We start from the raw sequence: 27412 nt of genomic DNA, 5'->3' as shown, positions 1-27412 counted from the left end.
GTGCATCTGTGCATATTTAATTGTCCTTCCTAAAGTTAACTAAGTATATTAGGGGAAAAGTATCAGTGCAGCCACCAGGAGTTGGTGGCCGCACTCTGAGGCCACCAAAACATTTGTTGCGAGAACCCCTGCTCTAGGCCTTCAAAGTAGACTGGATAATGCGTCTTGCATTCGCCAATGTGGGGTAGAGGAGTTGACGACTTACACAGTATTAGGCTTCTAGGAATGATCAGAAGTGCCGAGCACCTACAACTAGGAATCTGGCCCCCAAATTAAAAAATCCGTCGGAGAGAAAGATTCACAGGTGCTGCTAGCCAGATCTGGGGGCCAAGAGCCAGTCGGAATTCAGTGGAGCTCAGGCAATGAAATCAGCTGTTTTTGCCAAAACGCTACACCCATAAACTGGCTATCAGCTTATGGGTGTCGCTTTTCGGTAAAAACTGCAGTGCTCAGCCAGGCGTGCCCTGAAAGATGTTATGATTAAATATTTCTGTGACCTTAAAGGACTCCCTCCCACAGACCTGACCTTGGGTTCTTCTTCCTCGAATGAATAACCCTGACAATTCAATGAATGTCTGGGGGCAGGGGCTCTACCCGGGCCCCTATGAACAAGCATAGTGGCATTTGACATCCCATTGTGCTTGCTACTCTGATAAGTGGCTAGACCAGGTGCTTAGAGGGTGAGGGAAAGGGGAATAATTTGGCTGCTTGGGAGGCAGCGTGGGAAGGTCAGGTCAAAGGACTGGGATGAACCTCAGGCTGGGGAATTTTCTGTGTACTTTGTGGTTATAAACACTAACCCTGGAGGAAGACACCGTGCTGACTGCAGCTGTTTTCCTGCTGAATCATTCTGCCAGCTTACCCTGTGCACAAAGAGACAACTCTCTCTCACTAGACTGTCCCTCAGCTAGGCCATCCGGGTGATTTACAGGCAAAGTTGAATATCTAAGTAACGAATACAGGGGCTACTGTACTGATCGTGCTATTCCAGCTGTTATTTATTCAGTTAAAAATTACTCCCCACCCTCTCCATTAAAGCTAGGGAGACTTCTGATTCATGATGAGAAATGCACTCATTTTCTCTGAAAGGTTCCGTACGGAACAGGCCGTCATTCTGTTCCTGCTTGGCATTTAGCTGGATGGTTACTTTTAATGATCGCATTTTGCCCAGACTCAACCCAGGAAAGGCAAGTTAGCTTCAAAATGCCGCTTTAACCAGTTATTGCTGTTATGATCCGTCGTATTGCAGGGCTGCCTACCAGCTCCAGCTGGGATCAGAGCCCACTTGGTGCTAGGTTCTGCACAACCCGCCAACCCAATTTTCCACTGAAAAGGGGTTAGGTCAGGGGTGGGCCATCTACGGTCCGGGAGCCACATCTGGCCCTCCAGATGTTTTAATCCAGCCCTCAAGCTCCCGCCGGGGAATGGAGTCAGGGGCTTGCCCCACTCCACATGGCTCCCAGAAGCAGCGGCATGTCCCCCGTCTGGCACCTAAGCATAGGGGCAGCCAGGAGGCTCCGCACGCTGTCCCCGCCCCAAGCACCACCCCTGCAGCTCCCATTGGCCGGGAACTACAGCCAATGGGAGCTGCAGAAGTGGCGCCTGCGGATGGGACAGCGCGCAGAGCTTCCTGGCCACATCTCCATGTAGAGCTGGAGGGGGGACATGCCACTACTTCTGGGAGCTGCTTGAGGTAAGCGCACCCCCAGAGCCTGCATCCCTGATCCCCTTCCATGCCACAACCCCTGCCCCAGCCCTGATCCCTCTTGGTCCCAGCCTGGAGCACCCTCCTGCACCCCCAACCCCACCCCAGAGCCCGCACTCCAAGCCCTCACCCCCCCCCCCACGCCCCAACTTCGTGAGCATTCATGGCCCACCATACACTTTCCACACCCAGATGTGGCCCTCGGGCCAAGAAGTTTGCCCACCCCGGGTTAGATGGAAAATTTTCGACCAGCCCTATAAGAAAACCCTCTCTGCCCTTAGAAACGTACCATTTAACTAGACAAGAGAGAGAAAAGGTGGGGGTGGGAGGGGAAAACCATGGAACAGAGGATGGACGTGACTTACTCAAGGTCATGCAGCAAGGCGGAGGCACACCAAGACTAGCAGCCTGGCTCCCAGCGTAGTGCTGTACCCAGGGGAGAGCGTTGCCTCTTCGGAGACAGCGGTTCGGTTTTAGGTGAAAAAAAATTTACATGGAAAGTATCTGTTTTCCTAGACATTTTTTTTTTAAAATGTTCTGGCCAAACACTGAACAATTTCTGGTGGGTTTATTTTTTTATTAAAAGTCAAAATTTTCCACTGACAGCTTTGATGAAAGCAATTTTTTGTTCTGTTTTGATTGAAATTCTCTGCAGAATTTTTTCCCCACCCAGCTCTCATCTCTTGCTGTGTGTTTGTGCAGCAGCTGGAAGATATTACCCCACCCACCTTGTCTCTGTAGGATACTAGGGACTCTGTCCTGCAGCTGATAGAAACTCACTCTCACCTGATCCCTTAGGCATTCTTTCAGATCGGCTCGTGCCAAGGGTTTACTCCCTTGTCACACTCGTCTGTGGCAGTGGAGCCCTGCGTGCAACACCAGGGTCCTTTACCATGGGGAAGTCAGTGCTCAGACTCTGATGCAGGCTCGGGTAGAGGGGGCTGAGCTGGGGGAATCTCTTGCTGAAGGCCCAGTGCCTGTAATAATTAACCAACAGGATCAAGAGCATTATGGGTAACCCAAGTGACAGGTAAAATGAACAGGTGTGTCAGTTAAGAGCAGAATAAGTTCCCCCTCCCCCGTGAAAAAGCCCCTCAAGAACCTTCCCTGGAATCTCCTAATAAACCCAAACCAACTTCTGCCCTCCTTGGGCTTGGCCTTTCATGCCTCTTAAATCCCTTTTGCTGTTCCTCCACTGAGCTTTCTCCTGGAAGTCCGGATTGTGCCCTTTTATCAGGGCTTGCCATTGCAGCCTGCTTCACTCCCTGCCACTGCTCTACGCCTCCCTTGGTTGCTTGCCAACCTTCTCGACTCCGGCTGGGCTCCCAGCTGGTCTATTGGCTTTCTCTCATCCCAGAGAGTGACTGCAGACTCTCTCCTTGCCTGCTGCCCTCTTCTGCTCTCAACTTCCTCAGTTTATAGTCCTCTGCCAGCTCCTTCTCTGCTGAACTTCACCCTGCCTCTCCCAGTAGGTCCACTGGCTTCCCATATTACCCTTTTGGAGCCTGTGTGGTGCACACACCCATCATCACACTGCTGTATGACTGGCGTTGCCACACTCTGTGGGGAGCTGTGTCCAACCTGCCCTGGCTGACACACATCTCCCGGGAGCATTTAGTTCACCTGCTATTGCCCCTGACTGGAGAAGCTTGTCGTCACCCACTGCCGGTTATAGACCCTGTTCCATGCCGCAGTGAGTCAAACGCTGTGGCTGGATCATTTCACAGCCACTGATAACATTCACTTTTATGGACGGTGAGATATTCCTATCTCATGGAATCAAATCTCACGTTCCAAGGCTTCTGCTGATTACCTGAGGGTCAGGAAAGGTGTTTCCCCCTCTAGCCACAGCATTGTACTGCTGGCTAACTGCATTGTGGGAAAGTTTCCAGTTCACCTCCTAACAGCGTTTAGGGATTGGTCACTGCCAAGGGGTAGCTACTGGACTAGATGGGTCACTGGCTGGATCTGTGAGGCCAAATCTATCCTATGTTCCTATTGCCAGGGGGACATTGCTTTACATTCGGTCTCCCTGTGAGGAATGGCACGGTCCGAAGGGGAACACAGAGTATGTTCTGAGGAAAACATGTGTCAAGAGGCTTTTACTCGTACAGGAGTGGAGCCCGCTGTCCTTCCTCGTGCAGGGGGGCGCTGCTGCTTGACAACGAACTGTGTCTTGTCTCCGACTGCACCTCTGCTCACAGAAACGTTCTGCTTCACGCTACCAGGGTCACACTATTCCCTGTTCCACGGGATCCTTTCTGCAGGTGTGAGAGAGGGAGGGAGAAACACGAGAAAGAAGAACCAGGACCAGGGGTGCCGGAAGAAGGAGGGCCAGGGGGCTTAGCCCTCACACTTTTTACCAGCTGTAAGGGCGAGCGACAGGAGGGAGGGAGCGGAGAGAAGGGAGCGAGGTCTTGGGGGGAAGAGGCAGCAAGGGGGCGGGGCCCCAGGGGAATGGGCGGTACGGGGGCAGGGCCTCGGGGGGGGGGAAAGGGGCAGGGCCACAGTTCATGCACCAGTGGCCCACACCCACTTTTAGAGATCTGCTGCCACTCCTGACCAGGACCCTGTGACTTAGAGTCACCAAGAGGCATGGTCTGATCTCCTTTCAGGGATACAGTCCCATGTTGTGTTTATGACCTGACACTGCGAAGTGCAGAGCATGTCCTGTGACATCCTGAGATTCCCACCCACAGCAGTGGCTCCCGCTCAGCACTTCCCAGGATGAAGCCCCTTTTTAAAAGCTAATTTCCTGCTGAAATTCAAGTCCCATTTTATCGCCAACTTTCTTAAAGCTGGAATTAGCCCAGGAAGAGAACGGTTAAAACCGTCTCTCCCCCATTTCACTCATGTCAGGAGAGATTATAGGAGAACGTTAACACCCCCGACCTTCACGATGTACTCCCGTTCTGTTCCAGGCCTTGGTGGGCTGTATGTTGCCGCTGCACATCTCCGCAGCAGAAGGATCCTGGCTGGAGCAAGCTAAAAAAAAAGGAAAGGGGAATTTTTTTAAAGGTAGTTTACAAAACTGGAGCCTAGAGTCACCTAACCTAAAGGCTGCGCACCCACCAGCCTTTAATCTGGCTCAATTTATGGTACAATAATCCAGGTCCCATTCCAAGGGTCAAAACTGCGAATCAGTTAAACATTAAAGAGCCAGGTTCTGTCTGGAATTTACTCAGAGACTCAACATCTAGTATCACAAAATTCTGCCCAGCCTGGAAATCATGGAATAAATTGCACAGATTATTTATTAAGAATGACATCTGCAGATAATTCATACTCAGACAACTAGATCCTCGGGAAGTGTAAATCAATTGCCTATGCATATTTACAGCAGCTGAGGGGGTCTGGTCCTTAGCATCTGTAAGAACTCACAGATGATCTGTTAGGGTAATTTCATCCTGGAGATCTTGCATAAGCAGAAAATATTTAATGGATCTACATGGGGCTATAAAATACCATGCAGAATTAGAACGAGCCCCTCTCTCTTTGAAAACTACTTTGAGCTGAGTATCTGTCATCACCAATTTAAAATGCACATAGATTTAATGTAACAAAGGTGCTTGGTAATTAGACTTTCATATTCTATTTAAGTCACCTGTGTTAGAAAACGTATATATCTGCTTTCTTGTAATTTTTCATGTGTAAATACACTGATCACAAGATACTGAAAGCTGGAATGCCACCGTACCCCAAGATTTCCAGTTAATACGAATAGCTGAATGAATTAATTCAGTTAATGCAGATGGCAGCGTTGTCTAGTGGTCAGGGCACAGCTCTGGGAGACAAGACTTCTGGATTCTATCCGTGGCTCTGCCAGTGACTCACAGAGAGATCCTGGCCAAGTTTCTCAACCTCGTTCCTCATCCATCCGTGAAATGACGTTAATAAGACAAAATTGTATGAAAGTTAAACATTTGAACCTCCTTGGGGCAGGGTCAGTCTTTTGTTCTGTGTTTTCACAGTGCCTAGCACTATGGGGTCCTGATCCAGGAGTGGGGCACTCCTAGAGGCTTTCCCAATACAAGGAATAAGTAAATAATAATAATAATTAACTTACCTACTTCATGGGCATGTTGTGAGGCTGGGAAAGTGTACTGAGTTCTTTAGATCTACTGCACAGTATTATTGTCTAGAGCGGTGTTTCTCAACAACCGGTCTGTGGATCGGCGCTGATCCCTGAGATCTCCCTGACACAGTTTAGGAAGGCAGCAAGCGGGTCCTTGGTATCAAAAAGGTTGTGAAATGCTAGTTTAGAGGAATGCATGTGGAATGAATCTGTGGGAGTTCCAGTGAACCACTAGATGGTGCATTCGAGTAACTGTATTTTGGATTCCATGATTTTTGATCTACAGATGAAAGCCACGCTAGGGAGTTTGAGTCTGGCATGTGGCTAAGCCATGTCTAGATTTTTTTGTTAACTATCTGTGGTCCAAATGTTGGATGCTTGTTTGTTAAAATGTGCCACAGAAGCCTCCAAAGGGCGGGACAGACAAATTTCAGAGAAGGAAAGTTGCAGGGGGACAGGACTATTTTGTTTAACGGATTGTTTTCTTAATCTCATAGCCAAGTGTCATATGTAATGAATAAAATCAGACAGCCAAGGGAGATGGGAGCTGCGTGCTAAGGTTTGACCCAGTACAGGACGGTGGGGCAGGCATCAGAGAGCCCCTGTGGGTGATGGGCAGACCAGGATAAATGAGGACATCCAGGATCAAATGGAAGCGACAGTGGGAGCAAACGATTCTGATTTGCAGCAAGACCCTGCTGGGGAGGGGTGCACAGGGGCATGCAAAGCAATTTGCTCTCATTGTTCTTTAATTATGTCACATTGTCTTCCCTTTATCTTACTGCAGGAGCCTAATTCACTGTTAATTAAGAGACTGTTTTCCAGCTGTTGGAGACTGTCCCACTTCCTTGGTATATTTGATAGTTGAGTCCAGCTTGCTTTCCTTCTGTATTTTTGCTTTCTTCCTTGGGGGGAATTACTGAATTGCCTGGGAGAGGCTCACTAGCCTTCCAGGCTGACCTGGGCCTAGTGTGACCAGAGGTCCCGATTTTATAGGGACAGTCTCGATATTCGGGGCTTTTTCTTATATAGGCACCTATTACCCCCCACCTCTGTCCCAATTTTTCACCCTTGCTATCTGGTCACCCTTTCTGGGCCTGGCCCAAACCCCGAGATTTTAACACCCTCAAACTTTGCTTCCCGGTCCAATCAGAATTTGCAAATGGCGCCTGAGTTGTCATAGTGGGCTGAATGAAAACCGTGGGTCGAAGCGGAACATTCCCAGATTTTGGGGGCACTGGACACCCATCTCTGGATCCAAATGAGAATCACGGGCCCATCTTCATTTGCAGGGTGTAACTGTCAGCACTGACAGCTGTGTCCGGTAACAGTTGTTTTATAAACTCTTTGGAAAGAAGGTGGTAAAAAGAGCATTCAATGAAAACACCAAGAAGAGATGCAGATCATTGCTTCTTGACCCTCCCTTTTTTTAAACACTCAGGAAAGGATGGCTTGACAGCCCTGGAGTCTGAAACCCGTTCTCCACGGAACAATTATTGGCATGCCCAGTGGCAGTACCAGCTCCTCCCACAATGCCCCACTTATGTACCTCCACCCTGCCATGGAGGAGTCGCCCTCGAGGCACGAGAGGGAAGCAAAGTCGATCCTAGGGATCTGCCAATAGCGCGGTTGTACATGGTTCCCGTGTGCCGCTCATGGGTCCCTCTTGGTATCTGATGCCTTTGGGCCGGGACCGGTGGCATTAAAGTCAGCTTTTCATTTTAATACAGAAAGGTTGAAGGAATGCAGGCAATGGAAGGCAGGGAGTCTGTGATGCAGGGGATTGATGAATCCAGCACCTGCCGCACGGGAGAGTAGGCCAGGCCTCAGCATGGTGCATTCAGCCGCGGGTTTCTCTGCTGTGCTGCCAACAAGGGGCCACGACCCTGTGGATACTTGTCAGGTCGGGACTAGGCGGAGAGGCCAAACGCGTTTCATAAACGGCTGTCAGAGGAGGACTGTCAGCCACGATTGACAGAGGCAAGCTACGAATCAGTGTCCAAGTGGTATAGGATCCATAACTGCCTTAGTTTCCCATGTGTAGCGTTGTTGTAGCCCGGCTGGTCCCAGGATAGTAGAGAGAGCAGGTGGGTGAGGTCTTATCTTTTATTGGATCAAGCTGGTCTCTATCACCAACAGACGTGGGTCCAATAAAACCTCTGGCCTCCCCACCTGGTCTCTCTAAGACCCCTCCTCTCGCAGATGGGACCTCCCTGGTTTCCTTAAGTGCCTGAGTGCACAAGGCGGCCGAACAGAACCCCCAGTAAAGACACGGGGCGGGGCGCGGGGATGCTGCCTTTATGGATCCAGGACTGTGGCTCCCAGCCCGGGAGGCAGTTAACAAAGCATTGGTCTGTCCCCCCAGCCAGAGAGACTCAACTCCATGACACCAGGTGACTCAGCAAACAGTCCTCAGGGGTTCATTGCCCTGCTGAGGGATATCTGGACACAGTACAGGCCCTGTGTACAGGTGAGTGGCTGATGAGAGCATACAAGATACCGGTTACCGCCCTCACTGTCACAGACCTTGAAAGGTGAGACAGCCCAGGTGTGCCCGTGTGGCTGAGGGAGGAGGCCTGTTGTGAATCCTAGGGACACCCCATTGTCTCTGAGCAGCCTGTGTCGCTGCACCGGAGGAAGCTGTTACTACACCACTGGGAGGCTGCTTTGTGTTTCAACAGCATGATCTATTTTAGACACCGCTTAGAAGTGCCTGTCTTCAGAGGGTGGTTCTCTTCTCCCTGAGGACCCCGAGACTCAGCCCCACACTCCTCCCTGGGCTTCCATGTCTTCTCCCCTAACATTTTCATGACTGTACCTCTCCACACCTTTCTTCTCTTCAGTTCTGAACCCTGGACGGGGGTGGAGGGTGGGGGGGGGCTGCAGTGCAGACTTCACGCTTTGTAGCCACCAAGCAAAACTGGTGCATTCCTATCCGACGCCTTTCTTCTGCAGCTGTGCCCGCATTCCCTAGAAGTGCCCTGCTCCACCATCCTTCCTGCAGCCCCCATTGGCCTGGAGCAGCGAACCGCGGCCACTGGGAGCCGCGATCAGCCAAACCTGCGGACGCGGCAGGTACACAAATCGGCCCAGCCTGCCAGGGGCTTTCTCTGAACAAACGGCAGCCCAAGTTTGAGAACCACTGCCTTAATCCCTCTGGCTAACAGCCTGGGCTGGTCAACTCCTGGGAACAGTCTCTCTTTTGTGAGATTCCCGACATTGCCAGATATCAGCTGCTGTGGTCCAAGTCTTGGGTGGATTCTTAGTTGATTTGAATGGCTTCCTCCATCCCTAGTAGGAATATGAAATATTTGGCAAGGGTATGTAACCACTGCTATCTTGGCCGACGCACCAGAAATTGAATTGGGGACCTCCAGATCTAAAAGCCATAAACTGCTACAGCTTGAGCTGAAAAATCTCAGGTTCCCTAGCTGGGCTGTCGTGGACTCATCCTCTATGGATCGGGCACAGAGAGGGGACCTGTAACTCACGTTCAGCAGTGCATCACGGGCACAGCCTGTGAGAGGGGCAACGCTGCCCACGGAATTATTCCATCTTTCTCCTAGCCAATCAATGCCGGTATGAATAATACAAAGGAGCGACTACTTACGCGCCTCTTGTATCGATCGCCCCTACTGTAACGAGGGGCCTCTGAATAACCCAGAGTTTTCCTGCTAACTGATATCCCCAAGTTTATTTAGCCAAGGAGAGGATTTATCGATCGAGTGACTTCGAGATTTTTTTAAAACGCAGAGCCATAAAAAAGCTTTTTCTGAATTAAACTGGAGCCAGAGACACACAGAGCAGGGAGGGGCTGGGGGGCTGCTGGTCAGGACTTTTTAGCAGTTCAGTCCAGCTTGCAGTGAGGGGAATGTTAAAGCATTGGCGCTCTCAAGGCTGAATCTGATCATTTTGCTTCTTGGTTTCATGTCTGTTGCCTTGGAGTCACTAAGATAGAAAGCTGATGTTTTCTCACAGGCTTGCCTCCTAGTCCCCTTCCCTTTTTTGAAGGGATAACAAACCACCCTGAATAGGGGCTCAGCTGTCTTGGGAATGCGTGTGGGTTTTCGCCTTCCATTTTATCCTAGGTACCTCTGTCCCCCTCCCCTTTTTCAAGTTGAGGGGCTGCTGTTGAAAAGGCTGAGTCTCTTATTCCATCTTTTCATTAATGGTTTGGATAATGGAGTGGATAATTGCAGATGACACAAGCTGGGAGGGGTTTGTAATCCCTTTGGAGGACAGGATTCAAATTCAAAATGACCTTGAAAAAAATCGGAGAATTGGTCTGAAATCAACAATATGAAATTAAATGAAGATAAGTAACAAAGTACTTCACTTAGGAAGGAAAAATCAAACGCACAACTACAAAACGGGGAAGAACTGGCTAAGTGACGGTACTGCTGGAAAGGATCTGGGGTTACAGTGGATCAAAAATTGAATGAGAGTCAACAATGTGATGCAGTTGAGAAAAAGGCTAATACCATTGTGGGGTGTATTCACAGGAGTGTCATATGAAAGACACCGGATGCAATTGTCCCACTATACTCCAGGGCCGCCCGGGGGAGAGGGGGGCAAGTCGGGCAATTTGCCCCAGGCCCCAGGTCCTGCAGGGGCCCCCACGAGAGTTTTCAGGGGCCTCCACGAGAGTTTTCGGTGGGTCCTTCAGTACCACTGAACACACCCGGAGCAAGTTAAGGACCTGTTGCCAAAGACCTGGAGCTTCTTCTGCTCCGGGTCTTCGGCAGCAGTTCAGTGGCGAGGGCTTCTTCCACTCCAGGTCTTTGGCGGCAGTTCGGCGGCGAGGGCTCCTTCTGCTCCGGGTCTTCGGCGGAGGGTCCTTCACTCTCTCCGGGACCCACCGCCGAAGTGCCCCGAAGACCCGGAGCAAAAGGACCTCCGCCACCGAAGACCCCAGGTCCCCTGAATCCTCTGTACGGCCCTGCTATACTCGGCACTGGTGAGGCCTGAGCTAGAGAGAGTCCAAAGGGGAGCAATAAAGGCCTAGAAAACCTGACTGCTGAGGAAAGGTTAAAAACTGGGCATGTTTAGTCTTGAGAAAAGAAGATTGAGGTGGAGACCTGCTAACACTCTTCAAGTACGGGAAGGGCTGTTACAAAGAGGACAATGATCAATTGTTCTCCATGTCCACTGAAGGTAGGACAAGAAGTAATGGGCTTCGTTTGCAGCAAGGGAGATATAGGTTAGATATTAAGAAAATCTTTCTAACTCAAAGGATAATTAAGTTGTGGAATAAGCTTCCAACGGAAGTTGTGGGATCCCCATCACTGGTTAAGAACAGGTTGGACAAACAGCTGTCAGGGATGGTCTAGGTTTACTTGGTCTTGCCTCAATGCAGGGGGCTGGACTTGATGACTTCTTGAGGTCCCTTCCAGCCCTATATTTTTATGATTCTGATTCTTAAGGGGCATGGGATAGCCTGAGTTCAGCAAGTCACCCCCTTAGCTCCAACTTAAAGGAAGAATCCTCTGATGGAGCTCAACCAGAGACTAGAATCCTACGCCCTCCCCTAAATCCAGCATCCTGACTCTGGCATAAGTATCCTCCGATAACGATCTATAATCCACAGCCACACACTGCAGCTGACATAAATTAGAGCAACCCTCAGGCTGCCCTGACACGGTACTGAGAGACCAGCCCTGCACAGAACGTCACAGAGACCAAAAGAGTGCAATAAGACACCTTCACTCACTCACCCCATGACTTGTGCTCTTTGCATTGGGCCATGCTCCAGGATCCAGCACTTATGTAGTTGCACATGTGTGTGCATGGATTCAGTCTGTCTACTGATTTCTAACATTCACATAGTGGAAAAAGAGAAACTGTCTACTCAAAATTTCATCAGAGCACTTTCATACAGTGCAAAATTGGAGCAACCTTGCAGACATTTCCTCAGCTCAAAGGAAGGCCCCCGAGGAGTCTCTCTGGCTGACCTAAATACAGACAGCTCCTCCCCATGCCTTCCGGAGCACAAATTTGCTTAAGGGGGAAGTGACTGACTCACAGCCATCATGTAGGATAATACATGGGCCAGAGGGGAGGGTGGCCCTGTGGGAGGTACAGAACCTGCTGCTGATGGGGGAGGGGCTATAAAAGACCTGTAGGTGATTGTAGAAGTGGAGTTGCGCTGAGATGGGAGAAGACAGGTGTTAGTTTCTGGAAGTCCCTGGTGAGTGCCAGTGGAAACAGATGGTTGTCCTTTTGTGTGTTATGTAGACTGATTCAATAATTGTATTGGTTGCCAATGAATAGTAATTTAATAGGGTTCTAGAACCAGAATCAGATACAACAGAATTAAAACTAACAAGATCAATATCTTGTCGGAACCCAGGGTGCATGGCAAAGCGTGTCACACTGAGGGCTAAGCAAAGCCTTAGTCACTTTTAGTAACACAACAAGTAAAGACAAGAAAGCTCCAAACCATATACACAAATAGCAGCAATATCTTTGGTATCAATCCTTACATGTGCTCATATACTCACACCCTTTCTTGGGGATCTGGTGGTAAGAGACAAAGGACCAGCCTCATCCCTGGCATGCCAAATGAGTCCAATGGTCCAGACCCAAATGCCCGAAGGTCGGTGGTAGATGATGACAATGAAGAGCTGAAGAGTCAATGAGGATAGCTCACCACCTGCTTACATGGTGGCCTGGCCTATTACAGAGCCTGAGGACTATTATGAATAGTCATTCAGATGCCCAGCCTCCCATGTCCATATCTAACTTCCTAACCCTCATAATATTGGGGTGCCTTTATCCTACAAGTTAACGTATTAATGGCTTTTAGCTCATTACCATACACGTCAACTGTTGCTAAAGCAAGTTGGTGGTTAAACATCTGCCAACAATTTTATCCAAAAATATCAGTTCAAAAGTCCTGCGGTTGCCTAGTCTTGTTATGTACCAACTCCCGTCTTAAGCAAGCGATTCTCTGTTCCCCAAATCTAGGGTAACTTTGGGGCTATTTTATCTAAACTGAGGGTCACAGGCCTATGCTTCACTCATGCTAACCTGCTTAAGCCAATGTCTTACAGGATACAGGCCTGTAGGTTCCTCGTGTTACTGCTAAGTAACATAAAAGGCTGAGTTAACTGTATGGGTTACAGTGAATTTGAGTAATTTCTTGGTGTATATCATCTTCACTCCTGCATTTTTTTTTTTGCTTGGTGCTTAGTCGTCACCAGCCACCTGCAGAATGGGATCATCTCTTTTTATTTCCCCCTAATCTGGAGCATCATCATTACCACATGCAAGTGTCATTGAAAAAAACTCCAAAACGTCCTCACTGAATATTTCTCCCAGCCGTAGCCAGCACACTTCCTGGATACACTCCGATTCTACAGGGGTGAGGGCCATACAAACACCGTCCTAGATACTGCAGCTGAAGCCAGGTTCAAGGTGTCACTTTCTCCGGCATACGTTTTACACCTACAATCACAGCTATTTGCATGGCTCTAGGATTGATTGATTTATTTAACGTAGCGAGCTGCATTCTGCCTCATGCAAGCCTTTTGCCTTCTGTGGGGTTTCATGCATGAAACTGAAGGCAGAAGTTTGCTCACAGATGGTGGTTTAATGGGCTAACGCTTAGCAGCTGGAATAATGCTCTCGCCTGTGGAGGTAAATCCACACCAACATGGAGGAACTAACAGGACCCCAAAATTCACAGTGAACCTCACACATTACATCTGGCAAAACCAGGGGAACAGGTTGCACCATACTGGGCCCATGATCCATCTGAAAGGTTCATTGTCCCCAGCAAGCCCCTTGCACCTCTGGTGGCCTGATTCCCCATAGCCTACACCATATGCCGTCATTGTGGGGGTCAAACATCATCAGGTGTGCACTCTCTTTCACTGGTGTAAATGACGACACCACAAGCTGCAGGGCAATGGTGAATCCAGGCCTGAGTTTGCTACCGCTCCAGCTCCGACAGCTCAGGTGAGTGGATCTCTGCTTTAATTTGCAGTGCCACGTGAAGGGAAGCCAGAGATGGAGACCCTTCAAGAAATGCCTTCCCCTGTCTGCCAAGGGATGGTTTGTTGAAATCAGTGTCACTTCACTGCCAGGAAACCCAAGAAGCTCCATTCAGCGTTTGTGAGCGGTAAAGGCTATGGCCCTTTCAGCTGGATGCTGAGGGGAGGAAGATGAGAACACAAGGTTAACTCTAGTCAATCAGACACCAGTGTCCTGAAGTGCCTCCATGAATAATTGATTGTTCTCTTTGGGATTCACGTTGTCATGGAAACTGAAAGAGGAACCAGGCTATCTAGGTATGAAGTGAAGTTTCTTTGGGTCTCTCTCTCCCTTCAGCAGCTAAGAGCTGGAGCTACCTTTGGCAGGTGCTTATAAGATCTTACATTGACTCCGAGATGAATTATCTGGCACTGAGTCTTCTGCTGTCCCTGCAGTTATTTTCTTTGATCGGTGAGTATTTCATATGCATATCTAGCTTCAGATGGCCTTTCATGTCTAGAAATCCTACTAAGTCTTTAGATTGCTGAATGTGCATCTGTAACAGAGAGAATGTTGAAGTGTGTGTGATTTGTGTAAATACACTTCCTGTCAAATTACACCGCCCTGAGTCCCTATCACAGTTTATAGCTCTTCATATCCAGAAATGCACCATGTTTTTTTCCCCCCTCTCTAAGCCCGATATTTTGTTCCCAGGTTTATTTTTATCTGATTCACATTCAACATTCTTCATAGGTTGGTTGGTTGTTTTTTACAGAACTAATAAAGTTATTTGTTTAAATCATCAGATTGATAGAAAACCTGGACATTTACTTGTGTGTGTTATCTTCTGTCTATCTATATAGATACACCAAGGGTCAATTAGATCCTGTATATCTTCAGTGGACCAACATTTCAGGTGAAACTGGCCCACTGTCAACATTCTGTAATATTTGCATCATGGCAAGTTCATTAAGTCTCCAGAGAAACAAGGCATTGGACTGTGAGATTCCAGCATGGACCATTTGCAGATATTGAGAGGAGAATGAGGTCTAGTAGTCAGAGCAGTGAACTGGATGTCAGGACTCCTAGGTTATAGTCCTAGCTCTGCCATAGAAATACCATTTGTCCTCACACAGGTCACTCAACCTCTCAGCCTAACCCTCTGTAAAAGAGGGATAATATTTTTAAGGGCATTATGAGGCGTAATTGATTATTGTAACATGGTTGGAGATTCTCTGAAAGGAGCTGTACAAAGTAAAAAGGAGGAAACGTGCCCAAAATATTCATCATTCAGTATCTGTTTAGTAAAACTATTAGCAAGGAAAGTTTGCTTCCTAAATTATACCACAACTGAGCAAAATTGTTCTAGACAAAGAGGCCACCGACAGGGAGACCTTTTGGAAGAACGGTGTAATTCGACAGGAAGAGTCTTCACACAAATCAAACACACTTCAACATTCTCTGAAAATAACGCCTCAAAAGCACGTACATTCCTATCGGATGCCCTGGAAACGGACTGCACCACCGGAAGAAACACAGGGCAATGCCTCAGCTCAGGGGACTCTTGGGAGGAATTTGGGGATGTTAGGAAAGGGCCCAAACCTGAAGCTTTTCCTGAGTCCTTACCCAGGACAAACTCTTATGGACTTCAGAAGGAAGTTTCCAGAGTGAGGAATAAGAGCCTGATCTCGGCATGAGCTGATGGCTTCTGAGAGCCTTCAGCTCCCATTGACTTCATTGGGAGTTGTGGGTACACGGCACTTCCCAGAAGCACTTGGTGCTTTGCAGTAAGGAGCCCTGAGTGTAAACCAAATAGAGACCTCAGAATCTTGCCCCGGAGCACCCAAAATAATGGGTTCTTCTCGCAGCTCCCTAACTGCTTTCTTACACAGGTGACCAACTCGCAGCCTAAATCAAAGGAGGCTTCAAGTAATTATTCTATTATTGTTATGTAGCTAAGTGCTGGTGTTCTTTGACAAAGGGCCAAGTAAAAGTGAGTCGGGACGCTGTTACCTCTTTGGAAAGGTTAGGTAAATTAGTCATTAAACAGCAGATTCTTCACACCACCTTCTGGGCCAGTGCTTCCTGGTGTCCCAGGTTAGATCAGAGCTTCTTCAGCCTGTGCCCCAGCCACCAGGGCCCAGAGTCTACACTCGCCCAACAAAGTGTACCGGCTTCTTTGGTGGGCAGTCATTTCTCAGTACGTCGCTCTGGTAGACACTGCACTGAGCGGACCAAGCACCGTGATTTGTTCCTCCTTCACTTCCATGTGGCAGGCGCTACTCTGACCTACCAGAGCACATTGGCTTTGATGGGATCACCTTTTAGCATCCAGTCTGTGTTGGTACCATTGCCTTGACCGAGATCTCTATTGTCATTGCTCGTTATTGTCCAACCTGTTCAAAAGAGTCACAACTGCAGTGATGCAACCGAGCCTCCTGGCCTTGGCAGTGTTTCCATCACTTAGATTCATCTGTACGTCACCGATGCTCTAGCAGAGCATGATGGCTACTGGACAATCGCTAACCCAGTGAGGCTAATGTGCCGATAACTCTGACAACACAGCACCCTGTTTAGTGATGTAAAAAGCCAGTACAGTTTACATTAGGATGGTGCCAAATTATTATGAATTGTTGTGATTGATATGAATGACTGTGGTAAGCATGAAGTTGGTATGGCTTGAGATGTCGGAATTGGCTAGAGGATTCTGGGAGCAGGATTCTCTTAGCATCAGACAGTCGATATGGAAATTTACTGAGAGGGCTGAAATTGCACTTGAATGGCTAATTAAGGCTCCATCTGTGCATGTGTCTCAACATGAGACTTTGGGCAAGTCTACTCTATGGCAGGGATCACCGCTCTGAGATCGATCCACCGGCAGTCGATTTAGCGGTTCTAGTAAAGACCCGCCAAATCGACTGCAGATCGCTCTTCAGTCGATCCCTGTTCTCTCCCCTGAACAAGAAGAGTAAGGTAAGTCAATGGGAGATTTTCTCCTGTCAACCCCCCGCGGTGTAGACCCCGCGGTAACTTGACCTAAGGTACGTCAACTCCAACTACGTTATTCACATAGCTGGAGTTGTGTAGCGTAGGTCGACTTACCGCGGTAGTGTAAACATAAACTTTGAAACATGTCGGCTGATTGACCAGCTCACAAAGTAAAGAAAATGCAAAAACATGCCATCGGTGAGCTTGGTACAGGTTGACCCAGGTGAAAATAATCCCTTTTGGAGGACACCACACCAGGAGCTCAAGTGAGTGATTGATGAGGGGGGTAAACGTTGATTGAGCTTTGGTCTTTGCCTATTTTGTAGCCCCCTTCTAAAATATTAATTAGAGAAAAACAGTAATAAAACACCCACAGGGCATATTTTTGGGACATGTGACTCCTTTGAGAACAAAAGGTATAAATGTTAAGCAAAGTAAATAGTTAGTTTTTTCCCCAATTAACATCTGAAGAGGTCCGTGACGCTGTAAGACAGAAGGCCTTGGGGTAACCAAGACCGTGCTTTGAGGGACATTTGACAGACCAAGTACCTGAGAGGGGAGAAGAAAAGAAGTCTCCATCTAGGACCGGTAGCTATACCTGCTTTGTTTGCCAATCAGGATACTACGTAAGGCCAACATAGTTACTGAGGGTTTATACTTGGGGAATTGAAGCTTGTTAGGAAGATGTGTATTACATAACCTTTACTGCTTGTGTGATTCTTTCTCAAATAAATGATGGTGCATTAACCATACTGTTCCTGAATTTTCACTAGTACTGGTAACAATCTGCCCAGCTGTGGGCCATTAAAGATCCGTTTCAATAGTTTACAGGTGCTCTGCATACACAGCAGGTCAAAGCCCTTACACCGTTCTTAAAAGAAAACAGCGTATCGGCTGCTAATTAGAGGAATGGAGCAGACGTGTTACAAGAAACCTTGCTCTGTGCCATGAAACTCAGCATCTAACAAGATGCAAATGAACCATCTAGCTTGGAGGGGACTAGATCAGAGCTCTGGCATTCTCCTTTTGGCACCAGTCCATTTGTTTGCTCGAGATCAGACCTGAGTTTGACAGACTTATCCCAGAGCCCGGTTGCTCACATGACACAACCAGTTAACGGCCCCTGGCTGAGAGCGAGGCCCAGGACTGGAAGAACAAGGGTAGGCCCAGGCCCTAATGGATGTGCATTAGTAGAGCTGTGCTGGAGACTGGGATAACGAGTCAGATCAGAGCTGGGGTGCCAGGTGGGATAAACGCGGCTAGTACAATTAGCCCCTCACTCTGGTGAGCGTTAAACTGGATTCAGATTGAGTAAAATTCCAATTAAAAACCAACTGGGTGGTATATTTATCATCGCTCTGTCGCCTCTGGAGAAATCAAGGCCTGTAGCTGCGTGAATAATAGATGGACTCTCATCTGGTTAATGGCAGCGAGAGGACGATAATAGAGTGGTAGATCAATTAGAATCCCTCCCGAGGGATTTATCCATCCCCTTGGCACTGATGTCGAACTCCTACTGATGCTAATGGCAGCTACACGAGCCTATAGGGAGGGAGTTGGCACCTTGTCTGTGATTTAAAGTGCCTCTTTGGTGTGTAGCGTCTTCTGTAGTCCCATTTATCTCCCCCTGCACAGCCCTAGCTGTCACAGCAACTCATGGTGTCATGATTAAAATTCAAAGGTCCTGGAAGGTTATTTGGTTTCAGAGCTCCTATTTCCTCAATATAAGGCCTGGCCAGCAGCCTACATCGAATGACCCTTGGGTCTGTCCAGCTGCATGCAGTGATACTGGGATCTGTGCAGATGCAGAGTGCCCCAGTGTCTTTGGGGTGAGAGATAGCCACAGTTCATGCATGACACAGCGGCTGGGTTTGCCAGTTGTCTCCTCCTGACAGCTCTGCCTTTGCTCTGCAGATGGCCAGAACAGCCTCCAGCGCATCATCGGGGGTTACATAGTGGCGCCACATTCCTCCAAGTACCTGGTGTCCCTGAAGAGGAAGACGGGCTTCCATTTCTGTGGCGGGTCGCTGGTCAGCCGAAGCTGGGTCCTGACGGCTGCTCACTGCAAAACTGAGTAAGGAATGCCAGGGGACTCAGGGGCTTCAGACATCTGGGAATCAGACAAGAGACCAGCCTCCCCTCACAACAGAGTATAGAGGTTTGCTAGAGCATAGAGTACTGGAGTCCCATCAAACATCACAGCTCCATGGAGTCGTGTACATAGTTACACACACGTTCCCAGCTCAGTTTACAAACTTGGGCGTCTACGTTCCCATTTCGGTGTCTATATAGGAATTTCCGTGCCTAAGTTTAAGTGTTCAGGTTGAAAGCTGGGGCCTTGATCTGGGACGTATCTACGCACAGGCCCCACCGGCTCACATGCCTAGAGCTCCTAGCCCACAGACTAGTGAGCTGTAATGGGGGATGACTTTTCAAAGGCAGGAAGGTTTGGTTTATATAAGGACCCAACAGTCTGGCTTCTTCTCTTAACTATCCGAGCCTTTTGGGTCTGACCAACAAGCTGTCCAGGCTGTCTCACTAGGGCCCCAATTCAGCAAGGTGTTTTGAACACGTGCTTAAGCTCTATTAAGGTCAATTCCCAGCTCATCTCCAGACTGCCCATGTGACCTTGAGCCAGTGCCAATCTATCTTGGGTCTCGGGGCCCCATTAAATCTTAAACGCATGCTTAAAGTTAAGCATGGGCTTTGCTGAATAGCTGAATTGGGGCCCTAGAATTGCCAGGATTTCCTGGTTGTGTTTAAGATGTAAGGTCAGAAAGAACAGCCTTCTTGGGGGGCGGAGGGGAGCCCTTGGCATTTCTTCCTGGGGGGGTCATCACAAGAACAGCAGCAAAAGGCAGCTCACCAGAATTTTTCCCATCTCGTTGCTGGTGCAGCCAAACTTTGGGGCACAATTTCGGTCAGTTTTTCTTTTAGCCCAACCAGTTTGCCCGTTCCTAGTCAATGACATTTCATAATATTGATGCTTTGGAGAAGCTCATTATCCTCTCTCTGGAGAAACATTGGACGGTGGAATTCTAACACAGAGGTTGGGAAGGAGGATTCTCTAGTGATCCGAGCAAAGGCCTGGATTTCCGGCTCTCCCACTGAATCACTGTCATTACGTCTCTCACTTCATTGCCTGGTTTACTCATCTGCAAAATGGAAATGCTGCTATTTCTTACCCGCCTCCCCACAGTGCCGCCCGCCCCCACAGTCACGTGTACCTCCAAGCAGTCGTACGTCCAGATCTATGCACTAGGCAAACACGCACACGTCCCTCCATCACTTCAGTGATGACTCCACGTGAATTCAAACGCCGGTGCACAAGATCTCACAGGGGAAGTGCTGGGAGTGCTGCAAGCCTTGTGAAATGTTTTGAGTCCTTTGAGTGACTGCATTTGAAGTCAGACCTGGGCAGAGACATTTTTCCCCAGCAGTGATACACCGGTGACCAGGCCTTCTGCTGTCTCCCAACAGAATTAACCAGATGATGATTGTCGCTGGGGAATATTCTCTCTCCACTTTTGAAGGCACAGAGCAGATCTTCCGGCCCTCTCGGATGGTGGTTCATCCGGACTACAGCTCCGCTTCCAAAAATGCAGACATCATGCTGATTAAGGTAACCAGCTTTCGCCAGGCCATGAAAGGGAGGACGGCTGTTGGAGAGGGAGGGGGGCACTACAGATTGTTTTGGTTGTTCACAACAGAGTACATGTTGCTGAGCACACACGAAGCATTTGGTAGGGAAAATAAAGTCAGGGCTGGAACAATGTGCAGGAGGTCAAGGTGAAGAGGAACAAACCACAAATGACCCCTAATAACAACAAATACCTAGCTCTTATATGCATCCTGTACCTGTAGATCTCAAAGCACTTTACACAAGGAGAGAGGAATCATCACCCCCTTTTTACAGATGGGGAAACTGAGGCACAGAGCGATGTGACTCATTCAAGGTCACTCAGCAGGCCAGCGGCAGAGCCAGGAAGAGAACCCAAATTGGGGTACAAGTCCCGTTGCCGCATCCGCACGGCTTCTGATATAAACATAGGGTCTGATCATGAGAGGTGCATCTCCCTTCTCTCACACCTGGAAAGAAAACAAACAAACTAACCAATCCCTGCCAAGTGTCCTCCCCAAAAAGAACATTGTTGACAACGTTACTAGCAATTGGAAATAGGAGATTGGAGTGGAATGGCCTTCCCAGCCCTACCTATTCCATTGCTACTGCAGACCCTGTCCTGCTCCAGTGTAGAGATCCCAGAGGCCTAGACTGCACTGCCCCTACTCCCTAGGAATATTGCCTTACTCCTCCTTGACACCCCTAGGGCTACTACTCCCAGTGAGGGAGGTGGGCCCGGAGTTCTGAAAGAAATGCAATGTGTGATTAACGAGGCTAGTAACTAGTAATCAGGACACACGTGCCTGCTCTTCCCAATTCCCCCAACAGTGGGGCTCTAGCAGCATCTACCTGCAAACCAGCTGGCGAGGGGACATTTTGTCGCAGGAGGGGTGGGCATTCTTCCCTGCGATTGTTGCTTTCTGATGCTTTTCTACCCCGGAAGTCAATATGCCCTAGGGGAGAGTGCACAGGACTGGGACTCAGGAGAACTGGGTTCTGTTCCTGGCTCTGCTGTATGCCCTTGGGCAAGTCACTTCCCTGCTCTGTGCCTCAGTTTCCCCATCTGTAAAGTGATACTTACCTCCTATATAAGTGCTAGGTATTATTATTAGTTACTGATCATTGTACATTTCAGATCTCACAGGGTCTCTTTACCTTAGTGAAGAGTACTAACCTCTGTGGTGTCTAGGCACTGATTAGTACCTAGGCTGGAGATAGAGAGACTGGAACTCAGGAAGTGTGTCATTGTCAATTCCCTACCCCTCCTTGGTAAGGGATCGAGCAGGCTAAGTGGAAAAGCATCCCAAAAGGATATGGAGTGGCTTATGCACAGAATCAGGGCCAACCTGCCCTCCCATCCCTGCAAAAAACAATCTAAAAGGATTCTGCGGAGTAGCCTCATGGGTGAAAGCCAGTTTAGCCCCAAAGTCTTCCTGCTTGTGCCTCAGGTTTAAACGGTGATGCAAACACATCTTAGCCATTGGAGCGGAATATAATCATGCCCGCTTCTAGTTCTGTACACCTACACCATGGCTGCCTATGCAGAAGCATTCATGTGAGTGGGTGAATGGGCACGCGTCACTATTGCATATACACATCCTGGGCGAGCTTTTCACTTGCGTTTTGGTTTTAGAACCAGGTCTTTATAAGCGCACTAAGCATTCATGGGACAATGAGGTTCAGCGTTTGCTCAGGAGAAGGAGTTGGAGCGGCGTTAATGAATCATTTAAAGGCAGGGACAAAATGACTGAATACACTGCGACAGATGTTGTATTACAAAAACCAAGAGCTGACGAACGTAAATCAGTCCATAGGGCGACGGGCAAAAAAGAGCTCAAAGACGTGAGGGAATCCAAGCCCAGCCACTGAAAGAAATCCCACCAAATCCCCATGCAGAACACAAGCTGCAAATTCACTAGATCTAGTCTTCTAGGCAAACGCTAGGTGCTTGCAGAATGGTTTCTCTAGAGACCTTTTCCCAGGCGGCAATCCCTTGCTGAAAGAGCATTTGCTGTTCAAAATATTCTGTAAGGCAAAGGAGTCTATTACCTGACAGAACAGGGACTCATTAAGATTGCTTGTCCCTTTAGTAATCCAACAGCTTCAAAAGGAAGCAGTGAAAAGTCCAAGCCAGGAGAGGAAACCGAACGAGGAGCTAAATGAAATTCCCAGGGAGGATTGCCTTTAACGAATTAACGTTTCAGGCTAAGCCGGTATCGTTTTCACTTAAACGGCATTCATACATTCAACTAGGTTTGCAAAGTGCACTGTGTATTAATAGGAATGGACTCAAGTTTAAATAATCATTAAAGTGATGCAGTCCAAGGCTCCAGGCACCGCGTCTGCTAGACTTCCCCCCAGGGAACGTACAGTGCAGAGCTGGAGGGGACTTCTATTGATTGAAGCAGAAGCAGTTGAGAGGCTGCTGTGGACATAGTGATGCCGTTCAGTTCTCTCCTAAGGGCCCCTGGTAGCCTGGCTCTTATTTCCCGAAAATTAAATATTTCCAAAGCCCCAGTATGAACCATTCAGAGAGACTGAAAACCTAGATTGCAGACACCTGCCGTGAGCAACGGGGAGTGTGTGCAAATGAACATAGCCCTTTGCTTGTGCTCTCAGCGCGTGGCCCGGCTGCAGACAGTGCATGTGCACGTACACACACACCTTGGTAAATCATACTCAAAGCACTAGAAACTATAGTGTCATCACAATACAATAGCAAACGGTACTGTAGTCTGCTCCTATAGTGCTCAAACAGACAGCACAGGGGTGGATGACTTGATATAGCCTGAAGAATTGACTCTGAAAAGGATTTAGGGGTCACAGTGGACAAGCAACTCAACATGAGCTCCCAGTGTGATGCCGTGATGAAAACGGCCAATGCCATCCCCGGATGCATAACCCCGGGAGTACTGAGTAGGAGGAGGGAGGGGAATTGACATTTGTACATGACATTAGTGAGAGCAATCCTGGAATACAGCATCCAGGTCTGGCGTCCATATTTTAAAAAAGGATGTTGAAAAATTGGAGAGGGTGGAGTAAAAGAGTCACAATAATGATTTGAGGGCTGGGGGAAAAAATGCCTTCCAGTGGGAGACTTAAAGGGATCGGTCTGTTTCGTGTATCAGGTCTGGTCTATACTACCCGCCTGAATCGGCGGGTAGAAATCGACCCATCGGGGATCGATTTATCTCGTCCCGTCGGGACGCGACAATCGATCCCCGAATCGGCGCTCTAACTCCACCAGCAGAGGTGGTAGTAAGCGCCGCCGACAAAAAGCGGCAGAAGTCGATTTTGCCGCCGTCCTCACAGCGGGGTAAGTCGGCTGCAATACGTCGAATTCAGCTACGCTATTCACGTAGCTGAATTTGCGTATCTTAAATCGACTCCCCGCTGTAGTGTAGATGTACCCTCAGAACTTGAGAGATGGCTTGATTACAGTATAGAAGTATCTTCCTGGGGAGAAAATACCAGTGTTAAAATGATCTTTAATCCAGCAGAGAGAGGCATAAAAAGAACCAATGGCCGGAAGCTGAATCCAGACAAATTCAAATTGGAACTAAGGCCCACATTCTTCACACTGGGGAGGATTAATCCTTGGAACAAACTGCCAAGAGAAGTCATGGATTCTCCATCCATCTTTTGATGGCTTCAGAGCCCAACTGGCTGCCTTTCTGGAAGATGCTTTAGCCAAACAAGTTATTGGGCTCAATACAGGGGTAACTGGGTGAAACTGAATGGCCTGTGATATACAAGAGATCATAATAGATGTTCTAATGGTTCCTTGTGGCCTTAAACTCTATAAATCTATGACCTCCACCTTCACCCAGAACTCAAATCGAACCTTTCTGAGGGTTTGAAAATGTTTAGTTCAGTACTCTTCCCTGTGCAGCTCTGTTTTGCTAACAGAAAGGGCCTGAACAAGCCAACAGATCCTCCCTTAAAGTTGAGGAGTGGAGGATACCATTTTTACAGGTGCACAGCACCTTTACGGGAAAATAGAATTTACTAGAGATGAAACCAAGAGGGTCCTGTAGAATTATAATAAATAGGCTCCTATGGAAATTAGTCCTAAGACCAAGATAATTTAATAGAGAATGAGATCCTTTCTATAGGAATTTTGACCCATCCTATAGAATTCTATAGCCAGGATATAATTCTCTTCTAGATTCTACAGGAGGATTCAAAGAATCTTATAGAAAAGTTCTCATTGTCTTTTACATTCTATAGGACTTTCCATAAGGGTGAATTCTTAGACCAAAACAGTGGATCCAAACACCCCAGGGCTTTAAGGAAAAGATTGGAAACTGAATCCAGATCCAAGTTTTGCAGCCAGGTCCTGTTTCCACGATGGGCCAAACCAAAACCCTGGATCTGGATTGGATTTTGCAGCTGACGCAGTCTGGCTGGTTCAGAGAAGCATTCCAAATGTGAGTGGAACCTAAGCTGTGAGTTGCGTGAGGTTCGCCTGTCACCATACGCACAGCCCTATGCCCACGATCACCTGTTCCTGCCTCTCTGTTTCGGTACAGTCAGTAACGACTCTCCCCTTGGTGTCTCCGAACAGCTGAACAGGCCACTGGTGCATAACGCTTTTGTTTCCATTGTGCCACTCCCCCAGCAAGGAGCGGTGGTGAGGGAAGGCCGCTTCTGCCAAGTCTCTGGCTGGGGTTACACCACTCCCATGGGTGGAACAGCTTCGGACACCCTACGCAGCGTGCGCCTGCCTATCATCTCTTCTGGGAAGTGTAACAGCACGGCCTCCTATGCGGGATACATCACCAAGAACATGATCTGTGCCGGGTTCAACACAGGGGGCAAAGATGCCTGCCAGGTACAGCCGCCCTCCTTAATTCTGCAGAAGAAGCTGCAAGTTCAAACCTCTCCTCTGGGGAGAACGTGTCCCGCTAGCGTGCCAGCTATACCCAAGCTGCCGAGAACCATTCTGAACGGCGAGGCACTCGGTGGCAGATGGGTCTTTAGATCCGCTGGGTCCCATAAAAAAGAGTCCATCCGTTAAAAAGCATCTCCTGCCTCCTCCACATCTGACAGGAAACTAGTACTTTTCTAGACAGACTTGGAAGACACAAGCCAATAGTGACAAGTGAGTTTGGGGGCTCTCAAATGTTGGGTGCCCAGTACACCTTTAAAAGAACCTGGTTTCCTGAGGATGTACGTTCTGGGAGAAAAATCAGGCTCTTCTCAGGGGACCACGTGGGGCACCCAAAACCACCAGTCCCTTTTGAAAATCTTGACCACCATTACTGCGGCCAGTGGACAGCGTCATGGGATGGGATCTGGAGAAAAATGCTTGCACAGAGACACAGCAGTCAGTTGTCCTCCGTGCTGCCTTGTTCTCAAGTTCCCATAGAGTTAAAGCCTTGATCACACAGCTCCTAACTGGAGATGACTCACGCTCGGAATTGAAGCACAGAGGGTGGGTGGAGAAGGCGGATCTATTTTTATAGCAAGAAGAACAAAATGGCAAGCTAGAAATGAGCTAGCTTTTTTTTAATTCTTCCTGGGTAAGACAATAGCAAGGAAGTTCAATGGGGCCGAAGGCGTCCCTTCCAAAATACATTACAGCTGTTGTCTGTTTTAATGTGTCTGGCAGGACCTAGTCATCATGTCGCCAATGCGGCGTGATGTCATGTTCTTGTGTCGTGATGCCCGGTCATTGCATGATGCTGCTGCAGCACACCTAGGAAGGCACAATGGTGCAGACTGTCCCCAAGGGCTGGACTAAATCTCTCTGGGATTCCGGCGTTGTCTCTGAGAGGGCAGGACAGTCCCAGTTTTGATGGGTCTCTCTAGCATCCTTTAAGAAAACTCTTCCATCGGTTGGCAAGGGTGCTGCCCTGGGAAAAGGTCAGGTGCAATTTCCATTGAACGGGACTGTCAGGACTGGGTGGGAAATGCGTTAAGTTAAATTCATGGGGCCAAATTCTTTGCTGGTGTAAAGAGGCAAAACTCTGACGTCAGTGGCATAGAGAATCCAGCAGAGAATCCATCTCTGATTTCCCTCCAGGCTGCCTAAGTCTTCTGGGCTTCAGGCACAGAAATATATGGACTGTAATCTAGGAGCCTGATTCCTCATTACCATGCACCTTTCACCAGTGCAAAGAGGCTGTCACTATTCTGACTCAGTAGCATTTTGTGCATACTTTGCACTGGTGAAATGCCTACCTATAGTACAGGGCTGTGGAGAATCTGCCCCAGAGCATTCTTGGTCCTCCTGTTCCTAGACAAGAAAGGTGTTTATTACTATGATGGAAAGGTCACCCCCAAACCATTTTAGAAAACCATAACCTTTATTGTGTCTGCTTCTTTTCTAGGGGGACTCTGGTGGGCCATTGGTGTGCGAGGGCCGAGTGTTTGGGATTGTCTCCTGGGGGAACAGCTGTGCTAGTCCCAGGTACCCAGGTGTTTACACCGCAGTAGCCAACTTTCAGAAATGGATTTACAAAACCATCTTTAGGCGCCAATAGCAGCTGCTCTGTGTCTTCTCAACTTGCACCTTCCACTGCCCGTTCCCGGCTTTGAGCAAATAAACTTGTGATGAAAAAGAAACAGAAGCTATTTCAAATGTAGCCCTCCTGGGACCTTCTGAAAGTTGCCCTGGGGGAGAAGAGAGGTGATGTTTTGTAAAAAGCACTCTCTTGCAAGGAGTATATATGCCTCTCAAATTCTGCGTCAGGTACACTGATTTCTGCCTTTAATGGAAATAGAATAACTCCACAGGTTTAGGATTGTGAAAACATGCGGGGGCTGAAAGTTACTTAAAAACCAGAAGGGATCACAGGCAAAGGATTAATAGAACCCATTTTAACTTCATTAAGAGCCACCAGAGAGGTGGAAAGAAAAAGAAATGCAATGTGGAGTAAAAACCACTGAATAGATCAAACAGCCAGGAGTGGGGGAAGGATCCATCTCTGAGCACAAAATGTTCCTGGTATCAAAATAAGCTCAAAGTCACTTCCCTTTTAAATATTAGCTGAGCGATTTGCTGTCTTCACCAGCTGGCTATGCCCGGAACTTGGCCATGATT

The 27412-nt window shown here is 48.3% G+C and overlaps 2 protein-coding genes across 7 annotated transcripts in view; one reads left to right on the top strand and one right to left on the bottom strand.

Annotated features, from left to right (window-relative positions):
• The window catches only part of CDA (cytidine deaminase), a 64787-nt gene that overhangs the window by 18530 nt on the left and 18845 nt on the right, over positions 1-27412 (bottom strand). Inside the window, exons 1-4 of one of the 5 annotated variants that reach the window (XM_054008868.1) lie at positions 5772-5891; positions 4598-4690; positions 3818-3966; positions 2492-2682 (exon numbers count right to left, since the gene is read on the bottom strand). The gene's annotated coding sequence lies outside the window, so the exon portion shown is untranslated. Of the gene's footprint in view, positions 1-2491; positions 3088-3817; positions 4691-5771; positions 5892-27412 lie in introns of those variants that run through there. The other 4 variants (XM_054008873.1, XM_054008871.1, XM_054008870.1 and 1 more) reach the window with 4 other exon arrangements.
• LOC128825964 (trypsin-3-like) lies at positions 14171-26992 on the top strand. Of its 2 annotated transcripts, none has more exons than XM_054008867.1 (5): positions 14171-14225; positions 18657-18816; positions 20223-20364; positions 24986-25198; positions 26700-26992. In XM_054008867.1, the coding sequence occupies exons 1-5, from the start codon at positions 14171-14173 to the stop codon at positions 26850-26852; spliced, it is 723 nt and encodes a 240-aa protein (XP_053864842.1). In that variant the 3' UTR covers positions 26853-26992. The 2 variants fall into 2 exon arrangements, with proteins under 2 accessions (XP_053864842.1, XP_053864841.1); XM_054008866.1 differs by having other exon boundaries at positions 24932-25198.

This window comes from Malaclemys terrapin, chromosome 19 (assembly GCF_027887155.1).
Source record: "Malaclemys terrapin pileata isolate rMalTer1 chromosome 19, rMalTer1.hap1, whole genome shotgun sequence".
NCBI lineage: Eukaryota > Metazoa > Chordata > Testudines > Emydidae > Malaclemys > Malaclemys terrapin.
This window is presented reverse-complemented; position numbering and strand designations above follow the sequence as displayed.

Bases quoted from the DNA above. Each gene is read 5' to 3' on its own strand.
- LOC128825964 (XM_054008866.1), top strand. From the start codon at position 14,171: ATGAATTATCTGGCACTGAGTCTTCTGCTGTCCCTGCAGTTATTTTCT. The intron at 20,365-24,931 runs GTAACCAGCTTT...GTCTCCGAACAG, and splicing joins CAGACATCATGCTGATTAAG to CTGAACAGGCCACTGGTGCA. The intron at 25,199-26,699 runs GTACAGCCGCCC...CTTCTTTTCTAG, and splicing joins GGGGCAAAGATGCCTGCCAG to GGGGACTCTGGTGGGCCATT.